The sequence below is a fragment of the Zootoca vivipara genome, chromosome 12 (assembly GCF_963506605.1).
Source record: "Zootoca vivipara chromosome 12, rZooViv1.1, whole genome shotgun sequence".
In the NCBI taxonomy this organism is placed as follows: domain Eukaryota; kingdom Metazoa; phylum Chordata; class Lepidosauria; order Squamata; family Lacertidae; genus Zootoca; species Zootoca vivipara.
This window is the reverse complement of record NC_083287.1, coordinates 36065564-36083571: the sequence shown is the minus strand read 5'-3', so window position 1 is coordinate 36083571 and position 18008 is coordinate 36065564. Positions and strand designations below refer to the sequence as shown.

General features: G+C 41.1%; 1 protein-coding gene across 9 annotated transcripts in view; it reads right to left on the bottom strand.

The window, feature by feature from the left end:
- The window catches only part of MALRD1 (MAM and LDL receptor class A domain containing 1), a 258550-nt gene that overhangs the window by 146574 nt on the left and 93968 nt on the right, over window positions 1–18008 (bottom strand). For all 9 annotated transcript variants that reach the window (XR_009558403.1, XM_060280800.1, XM_060280803.1 and 6 more), the window contains 4 exons: window positions 16152–16262; window positions 14551–14764; window positions 8395–8642; window positions 7197–7488 (listed from right to left, as the gene is read on the bottom strand). Coding sequence is in view for 8 of the 9 variants with exons in the window: in XM_060280800.1 (XP_060136783.1) it covers window positions 7197–7488; window positions 8395–8642; window positions 14551–14764; window positions 16152–16262 (865 nt within the window). In the remaining variant the exon portion in view is untranslated. The remainder of the gene's footprint in view (window positions 1–7196; window positions 7489–8394; window positions 8643–14550; window positions 14765–16151; window positions 16263–18008) is intronic.

Below are 18008 nucleotides of genomic sequence, written 5' to 3'. Positions count from 1 at the left end.
TTTTACTGTTCGACTCCTTCTGCTGTTGTGTTATTCAGTTTCTATTGTTTACTGGTTGCAATGTTTTAATTAATTGTAGCTTTAATATTATTGCAAGTCACCATGTTGCCCAGAAGTAATTGATGTAAGATATTAAGCATCACAGTGATTTCTTAAATGACACTGCTCAATTTTTGAAACAGAACAGGAATAAAGGAAGAAGTGTACTTCCACACATCTACATGTGGGGATCACAAACTTCCTACCAATGAGGGGAATTTGTAGTGGTAAATTCTTATATTCTTTTTATAGTAGTGGAGGCAGACCAAACTGCTAGATTTTGTATCTCCAAAGACTGGGCGTCAACCACTATACAGGCGACTCCCCACTTATGTGGGGATTATGTTCCGGGGCCATCACACCTAAGTGAAATGTGCATAAGTGGGGATACCCTTACATAAGTGGGGAGTCCTCGTGGGTTATGAGGAAACTCTCCCCAAAGCTTAAAGAGGATGTCCTCTTCGGGCTCTGGGAAGCATCTCCTTGTGAGCCAGAGGGGCAGCAGAACTTTGTTGAGGCTAAAAAAAAAAAAATTCCTTCCAGTAGCACCTTAAAGACCAACTAAGTTTGTCGTAGGTATATAGTTGGTCTCTAAGGTGCTACTGGAAGGAATTTTTTTGTTTGTTTGTTTCAACTACGTCAGACCAACACGGCTACCTACTTGTAATTTGTTGAGGCTGCTCATCCTCTCTGTCTAACAGCTGACATGTGGGGAAGCACAGCACCAGTTGCTACCCTGCACAGCAGCTGAGCAGCCTCAATGAAGTCCCTCTGGCTCTGGGTTCCACATCCAGGTACCCTGCTCCCAACCTCCATGCATTTAAGGTTCCTGTTTGTATAGAGACTATCAAAATAAAAGCCAGGCACACCCAGGTACATACATGTGATTCAGAACCCTGAAAAATAAGATCATGCATACAATAGCCTGTTCCAAAAACAGGACTCTTGAATACATGGAGGTCAAGGGTGGGACCTGTTCTGTTCTCATTGTACTTTTGTTTGTGTCCAGATTAATGACTGAAGAGGGCTGCAGCCATCTTAGGCAATGCAGGAAAAGTCTTCTCTCTCCTGAAAATGATAGCAGCAGGCAACACTTTTGTGAATGAACACACAGACATAAGACGAAATGAAGAGAGTGGCAAACAAAGACCAAAACCAGAAAATTTAAAATATCTATTTTCCAGCTCATTTTTATACTATGTTCTTCTTCCTTTACAAGATGAATCACTTTACTTCCCATTCAACAGATGAAAGATAGGTGATAAGATGTCTATGGCAAAAGGTGATTGCTTGTGCTGTAATAATAGCTACTGCAGACAGGTATAAGCATTCCCTGTGAAACCGGCTATTAGTAACAGCTAATAATAGTTTCATTGTTGAAAGGTAGCAGAAGTCATCAACAGCCATTCCCAGCTGTAAAAAATGTTTCTAAGACACATGATGGGCCACATGGTACAAGAATCGTTGGAGCAGAATAGATCTTGCCAGCCACACAGGCAGAACCAACCTTCTCCTGCCTTTTGGAGGTAGGAAGAAAGTTCTATTACCAGCCTATTCCTGCAGGAATTTTACTTTACCTACCAAACCACTCAAGCTACAAGAGAAAACCTTGGAATCAATCCAGATTTAAGAATTACTAAATGGGTGTAATCTGTTTTCACCATTTGAGATAAAATTCTAATCAGTGGTTTGGAGAACAAAAAATTAGGGTTGTATTCTGCTGTACTTGAATTAGTGGGTTGAAACCAAACATCGGATTGTGGACTAGTCTAAGGTAACCAGATTTTTTTTTTCAAAAAATCCGGCGACACTTTTTTAAAAAAGAAAAAGAAGTTATTTTTTAGAAAGTTATTTTTTTAAAAAAAATTAAGAAGTAATGTCTTCTCTTCTGTGGTCTCCTCTGCCGTGCGGCCTTCCTCTGGGCCCCAGCCTGCTCTCTTGGAGTGCTAGCCACCGTGGAGTAGGCTCAGGTCAGGTCAGGCCTGGGCTCCTCCACATGTCCTTGCCCTCCCGGTGCTCTCCTACCTCTCCTCAGTGGGAGCGGCGCCAGTGGCGTGGCAAGGTCGGGGCTCCCCTCTTTTTTTCCTCCTTCCTCTTTCTCTCTTTTCCTTCTCCTCCTCTCCTCCTTCTCCCTGCATTGGCTCCGGGGTTTTCATGGCCCAAGAGCGCCGCTGGGCAGTCAGCCTGGTGGCTGGGTGCTCTCACTCCCGGTTCAATTTGGGTCACGGGGGCGGGTCAGCAGTTCCCCCAGTTGATGCGCCAGGCGTCCCCGGTTCCCCCTCAGCAGTGGCGCCCGCCATTTTGCCTCCCCGGAAGTCCCCATATGATGTGTCTTGTGCCGTTAAACCAATCCCACAACATTCATTCCCTACTAATAAATCTACAACACTTAAAATATAAATCCGCGGATGTTAAATGAAATCTGGGGACATTCCAGGGACAGATTTTGTCCAGGGACAGATCTGTAAATCCGGGGAAACGGGGACATCTGGCAACCATAGACTAGTCCAAGATGACGCATGAAAAGGAGCAGCATTGTAAAATCAGTTTCACTTAGTAGGAAAGCAGAGTTCTTTGAAACTATTCAACACTGCGACGGAAGATTCATTGAAAATGGCATGAGCACAGACAGAGTCTGTCCCTGTATTGCATCGTATGGTTGTAAACACGACTATCAGAATTTCAAATAAGGCATTTTGCTAATGGTGTCCACAGCAGGACTTGCAAATCATTTCTGTCTTGTAGAATGAAATTTACTGCTAACATTTGCACAGCAACATTTCGACTTCTATAGCTGGCAGTCTTTTTCCCCCTTTGACAAAACATGTATATTATAGTTAGTATGTATTGAGAGGCTTCAAGATAACTATACCAAGGCAAATGGGATGAATAGCATTATAAACCCCCAGTTTACACTGATATTTGTGAAGTGGAAACAATAACAAGGTCACTGATAGAGGTTATCAGGAGAAGTGGAAGTATAAAATACAAATATTTAAGCTTGCACAGAAGAGCCATGTTTTTCACAAGGTGAAAGGTCCTCTCATGTAAACTCTGACAGATCTGGATATTGTAAGTTATTGTTAAAGAGATTGGGGGCAGGCAGACAAAACAAAGCTTTTGAAGAGTTTTCTACCCTCGCATTAAATTCTATTCATCCCACAATCTTTATTCCTAGAAGTGAACTGGGTCATATATTCTGTCTTGCAGCTCTGTTGTGAACAGACACAGCATGCTAAAGTATGTTCTCTAAGCAATACATGCCTGTTTGTTCAGAGCATACACCTAAAAAGTTCTGCTTCCCCTCATTATTTCTCACCAAGAATCTGACCCAGCATCAATGAGTTTTGTTGCAGTTGTCAATAAGCTAGCATCCATTGAGCAGAAGTGTGCATGCACACGAAAGCTCATACCAATGACAAACTTAGTTGGTCTCTAAGGTGCTACTGGAAGGATTTTTTTTTTAAAAAAAAAATTCTTTTGTTTCGACTACGGCACACCAACACGGCTACCTACCTGTAACTGGGTCTGGTTCTATTATTCTGATTCATCTTCCCTCTCCCTATATTACAAAATAAACACATAGATAAACTAAAATCACTTGATCCAATGTCCATGTCTGTTTTATAACAGTGTAAACAAAATAGTTGTGTGACTACCCAAGCACGGTTTTTATCTGCTGTTATTACTGTTGTTTTGCTTTAGTGTGTTGTATTTTGACTTTTGCCAGTAGGGCCAATTTGCTAGTAGGCCAATTGGCATTGAGATGGCAAAGGGCTGCAGTTGGGAAGAGGTGGCATAATAGGGTATTTGAAAACACACCACATCCTTTGGAAGGTATGGCTGCCAGTTCTGCTAGAGGAGAATCCCTAACACACAGAGAAAGCAGAAAACTGAGCCAACCTGTGTGAAGAAGGTGATAAAGATTTGTGTCAAACAATCTTCCAAGAGAGAATCCATGGACACGAGAGAACAGAGTTGGGTTTGCTACTGAAGGCAGAAGGTAGCAGGAAACTTGGAGGTTGCTGTGTCAGCTGACGGATGTATTTCAGGAAGCTTGGGAACAGATATGGGAACACTGCTGGGATCTGATGGTGTTAGCCTGGCTGTTATGATTTCTATGGTGTGTTTTATAAAAAATAATAATACTGTTCTGTCAGTTGTAGATTTTTCAAATGTCTAATTTACATGTGACTTGAGGGATGTGATTTTGATGCTGTTTTGCTAATAATTTTCTGACTGTGAGCCAGTTTGGGAGGACCTTTAGTTCTGAAAAACAGCATCTAAGCTGAAAATAGATAGGTAGGTAGGAAGATAGGAAGATAGGTAGATAGGTAGATAGGTAGATAGGTAGATAGGTGATAGATAGATAGATAGATAGATAGATAGATAGATAGATAGATGGATGGATGGATAGATTTCCTTCAGTAGGACTGGATCCCACCTTACTTGATCTCTGCCTGAACTAACCCTCCTCTGACTAGAAATCAGTCTAGATGAGACCATTGCCTGGGACAAAACACTTAACAATTTAAAAAATGGTGTAAAATTAACAAGAAATCCATAATATTTTTAAAAAATATTAAAAGATTCAGGATAGGATAGATTTATATAATTGTTTTCTCATGATCTTTTCTTCTCCTTCTACTGCTTACACAGCTTCCTTCCTTGCTGTAAACACCTTGCAGGATATACTTGCTTATAGTTCTCTATCCGTCTTCTTCAGTTCATAAGATACCATGTACCCTGATGGTGTCTTAATAGTAGAATCATAGAATCACAGAGTTTGAAGGGACCATGGTGGTCATCTAGTCCAACCCCCTGCAATGCTGGAATATTCCACCCAATGTGGAGCTTGAACCCACAACCCTGAAATTAAGTGTCTCATGCTGTGCTGACTGAGCTGTATATGTTCTAGTAGTACTAAGTATTCAAGGTCATATGTATCCTCTACATAGATTTTGGGAAGTTAATCGTTTTCAAAAATAATGGAGGGTAGCACCAGTTTCCAAAACCAACGGACAATTATGTTATTTGTGTTTACATTACATATAATACATTAAATATTTAATTATATACAATACTCTAAAATTAATTATGCTTGGTTTTTTTTAGCATAATGTAATAGCTGTAACTTTTAATCAGAAGAAATATCCTTTGGAGACGTGAGATGGCAATTGTCTTAAACAAAAAGGTGTGCTATATTTGAAATGCCTGAGGCACGATTAAGTTTTCGAAGTGCTGCAGTAAACAGACGGAGGGTGTTTCTCAATTGGGGGTCATCTCAATTTATTGAACTTAATTATTCACAACCTTGTCATTCTACTGTTCAAATAAAGAACTCAGTCAATGCTGAATGGCTGGCAAACTTTATTTCTGGGAGCTAGGAAAAAACTGAGTGCTTTTTTTCTAAGCTGAGTTTTGTTGTCAGTGCAGTTTCCTGTACTATAACATGCTGTGCTCAGCATAATAAAGATCAAAGAGATATGAGTCTTTAGTGCAGCTAATCTCATTGTCTCTGGATCTCCACAATTCCAGCAAAAAGTTACATTAAAAGCACTGACCTTGAAACTTTTGAGTACCAGAGCATGGCAGGTGAACAAGAATGGGACAAAAGAAGTGATTAATGAGCTTCCTGTACAACTGCGTTAATCTGAAAGTGTTTAGAAAATATTCATACACACACTCACATATAACTAAAACCTTGGTTATTCTATAAAAGGAAATGGGTCCCACATGAATGTTTGTAAGGCTTTAACATCCCTGGCATGATGATAAGAAATGAAAAGCTTTCACTGTCCGAAAGAATTGATTTAGAATTTCCAACCATCCCAAGTCTCCCAACTGCTTACAAACTGCCAGGTGAACGTGGACAAGAAGATTTTGTTTTATTTTCAAAATAAAGCACAGAACTTTGGTTCAGAGTCTCCAAAGCAGCAAGAGCGCTTTTAAAAAAGAAGTCTACAACAAGAATAATAAATTTTCATAATTCCTAGTGTAGTTTAACACCATGTCAGTATCATATGCTAAATAAAAGGCCAGTGGAGATGGAACATAATACACCTCCCTGTCAAGCACACCCATATCTCCAGACTTCAGTAATTCCCTGTAATAATAAATGCCTTGTCAAAGGGGGCAGTAAAATGCAAGAAATATGTCTGACAATCACCATCAATTTTAAGGCTCCGATTCTAATGCACACTCACTTAAATATTAGGTTGTGGTGGGAGGGAAATAATGTTTCTCTTCAGGGTCAGGGAACGTTCTGGATAAGTATGGGGATGTGGTCTAGGGTTCAATGGGAAAGGGAATCAGGTAGGAGCACCTAATGCAAGTGGCCCTCAACAACGCCCCGGGTGCCCTGGTTTTTATTTCTTGAAATATGGCAACCCTAACAGTAGGGAAGAGGGGATGGGAAAGTCCCCTTGTGCAAGCCTCTTTCTGCTCACAGTTCTCAGGAACTATGGCGGTATCTTTAGCTACTTTGATACGCATTTTAAACCATAAATGCAACATCGTTAAAAATAGACTTTTGCACTCATAATTGTAAACAAGACTTTTAGAACATGCCCCCGAGAGCAACCTTATGCATTGATATGGGTATATATAACTAAGATTGTTCTGTTTCCTGAAGCACAGACTCATCAGTACTAAATTTAAGAGTTCTGTCAAGAGAAGTCAATAAAATAAAGGCTTTGACTTCAACTATGGGCTGCAACAACCCAGAACAAATTGGAGTACAATTCTCTGGATACAATTCTCTCCTACACAAAACCACAACAACCTCCTTATTTTAAGTGATCTCTTACTTTAGAGGATCTCATTTTAAAAGGTGTCCAGCATCTCAGCTCCATTGCACCCGGCAGATTTTGAATTACTTTGTTAATTACTAGGGCAACGTCCTCATTTAACACATTTCAGAAAAGCCTGAAGTAATCCAGTGATCTTCAGAGATCCATTGCTACACAGGGGAAATGTCTGTGCAACCTGCATGCATGCATGCACCATATATCTACAAATTTATATGTGATGGGGAAGTTCAAAAAGATTCTCCCTCTTTAAAGCGACTAAATATATATATTTTTCAATGACCACATCCCATCAATATGTTGGTCTCTATATTGCTGAAATATAAAAGTGAAGTGGGGAGAAATTACCTGTTGAGGGTGACGCTGTAGGTTCATCTGACAAGAGCTGTGATGATGGCAAGCATTCCCTTGTAAACACGATGTCATCAAGGGCTATAAATCTCCTGTAGCCTTTTCCAACACGCCCTTCAAAGGTGATCTGGAAGTCCTCATCGGCTTCTAATAGCAGCACTTTTCTTTTCCAGAAATTTCCCTGATCTCCAGAGAGGTTGAACAATACTTGGGGGGGATTTGATGCTGTCACCTGGTAGACAGTTAGTGATCCAGTGTTGGCTCCATACATGTGGTAGTAGAATATTACCTGAAATGAAGAGGAGTAAATATGGAGCAGTGACATTAAATAATACCCCCTTCATAGTGAAAACATGTTTTATGGTTCCATAAGAAAAGCATCCAACAGACTATTTGTCAGTGTGCAGTGGATTTGCAATATTTATCCATTTAAATATCTATAGTCCATTAATGATTTTACAGTAAAGACCAGCTTTTAAGGGGCAGGTGGTGGGGCAGCGGAGCATGAAGTAGTTACACTTCTTAATAGAGATACTGAATTCTTGGAGACTGGTTCAGTGTTACCCATGAAGTCTCATTTTAGATCCAGTGTAATAAAATACACTGTCTTCTTTTCATTGTTTTGAGTTAACTTTTTTATTGTTTCTTGTTGCTTTAATATGCTTCTAAACTGCCTTGAGAGTTCCCAAGGAGGGCACCATAGAAATCTAATTAAAAAACAACTTCCTTTGAAAAATAAACATTTATTTCCCACTACCAAATGTTTGGGGGTCGAATCCAAATGACATTTGAACAGCAATAACCATTTTTTATTCAAAGATTTGTTTATCCTTGCTTAATTTCAATAGCTTATCAGAGGCACACAGATTATTCTGTACATTTTTTATCATAAGATGTTTTCTACACCCAGCACCCCAAGATCCAAACATTAAGCAATGTACAATGTACATTAAACTTAAGCAATGTACCATCTCCTTCAGAACAAATGAAGTTTTCAACAGAACCTATTTCCCTTTTTGGAGGTTCTACACTGAAAGCAACATAATACTGCTTTACAATAGCACTCGGCTAATTAAAGAAGCAAGGTAATACCTATAAAACAAAATATTTTCTCTAAGGGATGCTTAAGTGATGTTTGATTCTTGCAATTAGTAATTAAACTTCTATCATTCCTGTTGGACATTCCTTCACATACCTTGCAATTTTTGCTCTTTCTGCTTACAGTCACACTAGTAATCCTGGCTTCTTGCCCTGCCAACTGAGGGAAGGAGTTTTTTATAAAGATGTAATGACCAGATGGTTCTTGCAAGGTATGATCAGCTACTGGCCCAGTGCCTGCTCTTGGGATTCCTCCAATTCTGAGATTCCAGTCAAAGTCGTCATTCTGATCTTGTTCCCAATCACAGAGATCAAACTCAAAATCACAACGCCCAATGGACATACCTAACAAAACAAAACAAAACCCAACAAAATTCAAAGTGTCTAAAATCGAAAAGGAATGCAAAATGCTGAAATTAGCATCCTAATAACAAACATATTCTGCCTTTATCCTCAAAATGGAGAGAGTCTCATTTAACTAATGAAAGGCTTTTTAACAGGTGGCTGATGCTCTATCGTGCAAAGGCTGATGGTGATCATAACATCATTTTAAAAGGAATTTAGATTAGCAAACAGCCTTTTGTTTAATTCAGGCTTATTTTACCCAATAGGTATCTAATTGCAATTCACAAATGAATGTTTATAAGAGGCAATATGGGTATGGGTAAACCAAAAATATCCGGCACCTTAGATATTTATTTCATAATATTTTGAGAAAAACAGAAGGCTTTAAATTTTTAGTTGTTAAACTTATTGTTTTAAGTTTCTAGTACCATTGTTTCAAAGATCACAACAAACCAATTCTTCTAGACAAGCAAAAGAGAACGAACTTTTTATATAGTAACATACAGAAGTATACTAGCTATAGGAATTTAACCAGACACCCCCAAACTTCAGCCCTCCAGATGTTTTAGACTACAATTCCCATCATCCCTGACCACTGGTCCTCTTAGCTAGGGATCATGGGAGTTGTAGGCCAAAACATCTGGAGGGCCGCAGTTTGGGGATGCCTGAATTAGACCATCAGAGAGCAAGATCAACTATTAAAAGAAACAGCAGGGTGCAGCTTATTTCATATTGCAATTACCTGTGAAATTAGTTATATTTGGACTTAAAATTACTTCAGTATATAAAAAGATAATTAAAATAGAGCAAAAAACAACTTGACTAGAGATGTTCTTTTATATTCAAAGAGAAGGTACAATTTGCGAGTCCAGGCACAATGATGCTGTGGGCGGTGGGAAGTTGAAATAAGCACAGAACAACCATTTGGGATTAAACAGGCCACAAGTTTATTTATTAGAGATGTCATCAGGGTTTGGTGTAGGCATTGGGTGTGTATCCTGTATCAACCAGTCTGTCTGCTGTCATGGACTGGCTGGATGCAGAGCCAACCCCCAGGGGAAGAAGGCTCAGAAGCAGGGGATTTGGGGTGGGATGGTGATGCACGTTCAGAGGGAGAAGAGGGGGCAGACTGGAAGGAGGAGGTGTCAGAAGCTGCAGAAGTAACAGGGCTTAGTGAGCAGGAAGAGGCTGTGGCAGAGGGCAGTCTAGACTCAGAGGCAGGAGAGGAAGGGTGGCAGGAGAGAGAGGAGGCAGGCTGCTGAAGAATCCAGAATCCAGTCTCCCCCTCCTGCTGTGACCAGATTCCTTCCGCCCTGGTCTCCCAGAACACAGAGAGAAATGAAGGGCAGAAATATGAGAGGCTTGCCCACGACTGGCTGCAACCATGGGAGAGCCCCAGCAGCTGGTGCAGCCAGTGGAGGAGGAAGTGATGTCATCCCATGCCGAAGCCAGAAAACAACCAGGCACCACTGCAGCTACACTGGACCGCCCTCTCTGGTTGGCGGTAAGTGGTACTTCCATCTTACAACCAGGGAAATCTAAACTCATGCTGAAGTATTCTTTTAGCTACCTAAATTAATGAGGAAAAGGCTTTGGAGAATTGCAGGAGACAAATTAAAGTTTCACAATGTATGTTCCCCCCAATATGTTTGTGTAAAAGAAAGTTGTATGGTCTTTTTAAAAAGAGGCACTAGAGCTACTTTAAAACTGATAATTTTTTTCCAACAGAATTGAGGTTTCATTGGGAAACAAGGGTGGATTGCCTCACAGAAACGTGCTTGTCACTTGATAACTGCTGCATCAAGTGAGAACCTCTATAATGGAACGAGCCATCATCAACTAAAAGAGGACAGCTGCACAGGAGGCAGAGAATCATAGAACAGTCATTGGAAGGGACCCTAAGGATCATGTAGTCCAACTCCCTGCAACGCAGGAATCTCAACTAAAGCATCCATGGCAAATGACCATCCAACCTCACATATACATGGGTGCTTCTCAACACATGTTGAGAACTTAATCGAACTTGCTGCAGGCAGCTCACCTAAGCAGACTAAGAAAAGGCTTTTCATTTTCTTACCATCAAAAGATACTCTACAGTACTCTAATCCTCAAACATCCCATTTTATTTCATGGAATGCAACCTGAAATTGATACATCCATAACTCTCAGCCTAACCTATGTTTTAGGGAAGTTTTAAGAATAATATGGGCATGAAAGAGCCTTGTACGTTGTCCTAAGCTCCTTGGAAGGGTGGGATAAAATGCAATAGGTAATAATAAAACCTGGTGCATGTTTGAATTCACAAACATAATAAATACATCTCACTGAGACTGCCCTTCCTCTGTCTTGGGCCCCCCAAGCTCCAAAAAAAGCAAAGTTTCCAAAACAAATACCAAGTATTATGCCAACACTTCCATCAGAAAGACATGTTCCTGCTGGTCCTCCTGGGCCCTGCTGATTTAAAGAATCAGGGCTTGATGCAAACATCAACGAGTGAACCACCACATAGCCACTGCAGATCCCAAATGCAATGATTATGTCAGCTTTAAGAGACTGATTCTGAACTTCAAACAAAAAACTAAACAAAACTCAATCCAAACATTAGACGTTCATCACAGCTGGTCCGCTTTCAGCATTGTCAACACACGGTTTCATAAATCTCAAGTGTGATTTGCTGTCAAGAGACAGTACAGAGTACATTCTCATTTTAATTTATTTTTTAAAAAATAATAATCAAGAAATGCATTCTCTTTGTCATGCTTCTCTGGAGGGTGAGAACACCATGTAAGCAGGTCCATCCCAAGCAGTGTTTTGTGATAGTAGATTATCACAGCTAAGATGGCATCATCATTTGGTACACTTTTTGAACAATGATATTCCTCTTGGAAATTGAAGTGAGCATAGCTACCTGATTATCTTATGTCAAAAAAGACCTTTCTTCAACAATAAATTATATTCTAAACTTAATTACATTTTTATCTGCTGAGGAATTGTTCTACTGTGTCCATTTTTTTTCTTAGACATTCTTATTATCATCAAGATAAATTACTGGGGCATGCAAGGGGAGATGGGATCTAATGTTAGGTTAGGAATGACAGCAAAATCCCCTTGAAAAATACAAATATCTATTGCAAAGACTTAAGATGGGACCAAGTTGGTCTCCTGCTGAAAGACAGGAGGTAAAACCACCTAGTACACCTTAGTGTCCTAGCCAGTGAGAGGTCAAAGTTTCCCTTCTTTTGCCTCTGCAATTCCAGGATAACACAATTTTATTTAAGCACAGGCTTTACTCAAGCTCATCCATAATGTAACTAAGGACTGCAACATGTGATTTTGCTGTGTTGCAACATGGAGTCTTCCCTTTTTTGTTGCCTGTACTTAAAATTTTCAAATTAGCATTCCTTGTTAAAAAGAAATAAGATATTTGGATGCATAAAATGCAGTGTTCAACAGGAAAGCTTTCTGTTATATTGGGAAATATTTATAGGATTCATTCCAAAATCTTTTAAAATGTTTTGGCCTTGCTTTGCTTTGTTTTCTTGCAAATTTGAGAGCACCAAATTACAATTTGCTGGGTAGGTATGCAATTGCCCAGGGAGGCGCATTATGTGACCCATGAGAGTGGCAAAATGACCAGACTGTACAATGGTTATGGGATAAAATCAGGCCAAATCTTTATTGACAGCAGTAGGCAGGGCAAGGGTTGGCATGGCATTGGGGTCCCAGGATCAGTTCATCATTCCACAAGCCCCATGTTGATGGAATGGATCCACTGGGTTTAGATCGTTCCAAACCTATATGATGGGAGTCAGCCAGTGTTGAACCTTTCAAGCAAGGTCTCATTGGGGGGACCAGGGTGCAGATTCCAACCAGGCAGATACCGAACCCACGCTTGGGTTTGTTGTGGTTAATCCTCCCCTCAGGCCTCTTATGGAGTCCCCTCTATACTATGGTGATCCTGACCAATGCCATTTCCTCCCTCATACAAACAATGTTCTTCCGCCTAACAAAGGAAAGCCATAATTTCACTGAGGGAAAGGCGATAAACACCCCACCCAAGTGCCAATCAGGTTGAGAGAGAAAAAAATCCTTTCCTGCCGTGTCTACCAACAACCCAAAATTGCTCAGTGAAGGCGAGGGTGGGCGTGCGTAAACCTCTCAAACAAAATCGCTGTGAGATCCAGGGGAAGCAGCCTTATATAGCCTTTCCCCTCTCCTCTTCAACAAGGGCTCATTGGAAAGCTTTTCCCATGAGCCCATCACACAGAGAAGATACTGGGCAAAGCCTTGCCCAGTATTTTGCTGCAATCTATGGGCCACAGCGCCACCGGGCAAAGGTGTCCTGCAGTTATCGGGCATAGAACGGGGCTTGGTGGACAGTGTGTATCTTCTGTATCCCCTTTTGGTCTGGAGAGAACACATTATTTTTGTGGGATTTGTCCTGTCATCTGTGACCACTGTTGCTTGATCATCCGTTCACATGCTTTAACACTGAAAGTAGATGAATGTCCTAGGGATATTAGCTACTCTCTTTTTTGAAATTTTATCTTTTAAAAGTTGTTTTAAAAATACATGAATCAAAGCCCTTTGCTCAATTTAAATCTTGGCCACTGGAGTGAACATGTAGCAATGTACAATTTAATTTCCGTTTTAACTAGCTGGAAGCAGCTTATGGTCAAGTTTAAGATGCAATAAATAGTTTATTAGCTTGCTTCTGCTCAGAATAAATTTCTATGAATATATAACCTCAATTTCACTTTTTTGAATTTTAAAATATGGTTACCTGGTTCAAGACTTAGATTGCAGCAGTATCAACACGACATGAACTCGCTGAAAGAAAGTTACTGGCGGAAATACAAAATGATTTCCGTCAGAAAGTTTGGGATTTGTCTGTCTCTGTGGACCACAAAATGAGTAGCAGCAGGAAAGTCAAAGGGCATATGTTGGAGATTGTGGTAGGAAGACCTGGGTAAACAGGTAGAGACATCCACACACCCTCACTTGCACATGACCTAACGAATCCAGTGGGCACACTGTTAACATACACCCACTCTTTCTCCACCCAGGAAAGCAACAGGGAAGCATTTGCTGATGCTGATGCTGATGCTGATGCTGATGCTGAAGCAACATAACAGCACTAGATGACAGAGTAACAGCAGCAGTGCTGGGGCAACAACACCTAGTTCCACATAGTTCTCTGAGGACCCTGTTTGATGCTGCCAAAACTCACCATTCTCAGTGTCCGTGTAACAAATGAGAATCAGATGTGTTTTCATTGCACTGGAACCCAATTCTCTAGAAAAGTATGTGTAGGGCTGGTCCACATTTTATTTTGCAACTGTGGTAAAACCAAAATGCTACTGTAATAGCCCGGTGGGCCCCCCTGTGTCTTATTGCAAGCTGAGCAGCATCATACCAGTACACTAAATAACAAGTCGTTTTTTTCTTATTTTACATTAATTAAGATAACAATCACACCATTGCCTGAAGCACATTATTTAATTTGGTTAATACAACTTCCAGGTGCCCTGTCGACATGATCACTAATATCAACTGGAATCACATGCAGCCACATGTTCATACAAACAGCTTAGAGTTGCCAACCTCCTGGGTGCCTAAATCCCAAGGTTTAATCAGCTGCCTCCTGCCAAAACATTTACATGGGTGAGGCAGGAGTCATTGGGATTTTGGCACCCAGGAGGTTGGCAAATTCTCAGGTGGGGACATCTGTTTGTATGAACACGTGGGTGTATGTGAGGCAGGCTCCAGTATAACGAGCATTTCAAAATCATTAATTTTGCTTTTCATTTACATTTCGGAACCACTAATGAACTGGCAGCAGTGCTACTATATAAATAATTCACTAGAGACTTGATAACTCATTAAAGCAAGGAACAGCCGTACTCACTGCAAATGCTTTGATTCTCATCTGAGTTATCTGCACAGTCATTCACAAAATCGCAAAGGTTATCCTTTGGGAGGCAGTATTTGTTGGCACAGGTAAATTCATCAGAAGTACAGTGTTTGTCCGGGATCAGTAAGGGGGAACACTCCTGAAATGAAATATCATCCACTGCCACATCTCCCACATAACTGATGCCCCTTTTTGCCCTGAAGATAACCTGTGAAGTGGGAAAAGCAGAACTATAAATAGCCACATTCTGATATGTGATACAAGCAGGCATCTCCAGTTAATAGGCAATGTTCTGATCCATGTGATAGTGGTGAGCATCAGTAGCATCAGTGAGGTGGAGCTTCTCTCCCGACACCAATATTACTAATGCTTACCAGTATGGAGATATGGAGGGGAAGAGTGGTGGAGAGTTCAGGTCTGGACAGGTACACTAGTGGGATTGCTGCTGCCAAGCCATTGGTCCTACCAGGGCACCTACATGGCCCCGACTTCACCACTCTGAACCATCCAGGTAAACAGCAGCAGCAATGCTGGAGCAGGAGGGAAGCTCCCTCCATCGCAAGTGACACTACTGGTAAGAATGCTACATGAGAAACACAAAGGAGATAGCTGGTAGGGAGTGAACAACTCCAAAGTCAACATTGTTCATATTTTACTGCCAGAACAGGGAACAGGAAAGATTGGCACAGTGCAGACTCACCATTACTTTGTAATACAAAACATGCACACATATACAGACAAACAGAAATACAGGTGAAGTTCAGAAAATTAGAATATGGTCGGAAAGCGTATTTATTTCAGTAATGCAACTTATTATTTTTTATTTTTCCTTTAATTTTTACAAATGCTTTCTTTTGGAAATTGCACAGTACTAAAACAAATAGTTACAATAATACAAAAATAAACATCACTATTACATTTCATTAATTACATTCCATTTATAATTGACCCGCCCAACGACAAATAATTACAATTACAACAAATAAAGGCTTGACATATCTTGCTTTGCATGTCATGCATCTATCTCATATATTGGTTTCACCTTTGAAGTTGCATTACTGAAATAAATGCACTTTTTGAAGATATTCTAATTTTCTGAGTTTCACCTGTACAATTGGGACTAAAAAAATAAATAAAGAGTCTTGAAAATCTGCTTGCAAATTATTCTATTTTCCAAAGACTGCGATGCTGCCAACTGTGGTAAGGTTTTGACATCATAAAGCAGGGATTGAGAATCTGTGACCCTGACTATATTATGGAACTACAATGTCCATCATCCATTACCATTAGTCATGCTGGCTGGGGTTGATTGTATCTGACAACATCTGGAGAGTCACTGGTTCCTTATCTTGGCCATAAAGCAACAATAAAGCAGACAGTTCAAGTAACAGATTCCCTAAGAAACATCCTGCCTCCAATTTCTGCTTCTTTGTGCCATTAATGAATGAACTTCATTCTACAGCAGAGGCATCATTTTGATTTTGATTGCTTGAAAATGCAATGATGTCTTACGGCTGACATTACAAGCACAGAACAACAGAAACATTAAATAGCTTGAAATAGTAAGGGGAGAAGGCAAACAAAATTGCACATACCTGAAAATAAGATTGAACACCTAAAAGCACTTCAGCTCTGTTCCACTGAGGACCCTGGGGGCCACTCTGTGACCAAAGTTCAAAAGACATGTTTCCCTCTTTTCTGAGCACCTAAAAATCAAACAACATCTACAGTAAAATGAGCAACTCGTGTTTTGCAAATCGTAAGACAGTCTTTTAACAGCTTCAGTTTAGCTCCACGTTTCATTTTTACATGAAAAGAAATAGTTATAATAACTATCCTACAGATCTCTGAACATGCAGTATGTTTATGGTGAATGACTTTCCCCCCAGAATCTGGGATAGCAGCCTCTTAACTCACACCAGCCTTTGATTTACCGGTATTGCGCGGTCAGGCTGAGTCCCCCCAAACCCCAGGCAGCCCCCGAGCAGAATAACGACACAGGACAACGTTCAATGGGATTAAAAATTGGCCACAACTTTATTAAGATTCAGATGTAGGGAGACCTTGGCTCAGGCATTGGGTGTTTATCCTTCCCAGCCCCCAGCCGGGGATCTGGGTAATTTCAGGGTTATCCAGAATGTGTGGGGGTTGGGCTAGCTCTGGAGAACATATGTTCAAGCAGACAGACAGCCCCCACTTTTCGTCGCTGCTGGAGGGGAGGGCAATGACAGCCTCTGGGCTTATGGTCAATGCCTCCCCCCTAGATCCATTTTCAGGAACCCTGGTATCGCTGCCGCAATGGGACAGGGGGTCACCCCCCCACACACACACCCCATTTATGTAGATGGCTAAAGGATTCCGCCCAAGGCCTGCAACCGCCAAAGTTGTGACGAATTGCTATGGGAAAGGCGAAACCTGCCAATGCAGGGAAATTCCTTTCCGGCCCTTCAACAGCGACCTTGTCATAGCAGCGCCTGCGTGTGTGTACGCCTGTGGAAGAGGAAAAAGAAAGGTTAACCTGTAATGCAAGCATTAATTTTGGGAGTGGAGGGTAGGAAAGCTCTGGAGCCGTCAGCTGCTTCCCGGGTATGTCTCTCCTTCTGCTGTGTGCACTGTATGGTTACCTCCTCCTACCTGGCCAATCACCCTGGCAACGCCTCCCCCGGCTGGATTAGACGGCTGACTGTGTGGGCGGAGACCACAAGCATCAAGCCTGGGAAGGCAGCGCCAGCCTCCAAGCTGCCAGGGCTGTCCTGGGGATTCCAGGGGGCTGCACGCGACCGTGCAAAATGCGGACCCCTTTTATGTGGGGAACGGTCATTTACACATTCAAAGCATTAACTTGCAGTCACATGTAGTGCTAGAAGGGAATGGCTTTCTTCTAGTAAGATTTGCAGAAAGTGTCTGAATAATACCAGAACCACATGAGCAAAGCCATAGTTTCTGACCCAATCACTGAGCTCCTGGTCAGAATTGGTCTTCCGCATGTGGATCCAGTATTCACAACAGCAAGAAATTGGGTGATGGGTCCTTTTCTGCAACTGAGCAGTCCTCCTGTGCGGGCATGACATGGGACACTAGAGAACATCCCCATGCTTGCCCTTGCACAGTGTTATTAGCGGGGCAAGGAAGGGGAAGGAGGGAATAATGCATGAAAAGGGCTGGAGATTAACACATAAGGGAGAGGACAGGAGCCCCAGAATAAAAAAAACTTTTAAATTTTGATTGTGTAAGCAAGGCTTGATCATTTCCACTTCAACTGGTTTGAATAGCAAATAATGACACTTGCCTTTGGTATGCCGAAGAAATAAGAAAAGCAATCCTAATACCAAGAACAGTTAAAATTGCTATTACCCCATGATTGTATTCAGTTTCAAAACTAATTTTAGTTTCGCAGTACATTAAACATCCAGTTGTTTGCATAAAAAAACTTTTGCAATCAAGTTCCAGAG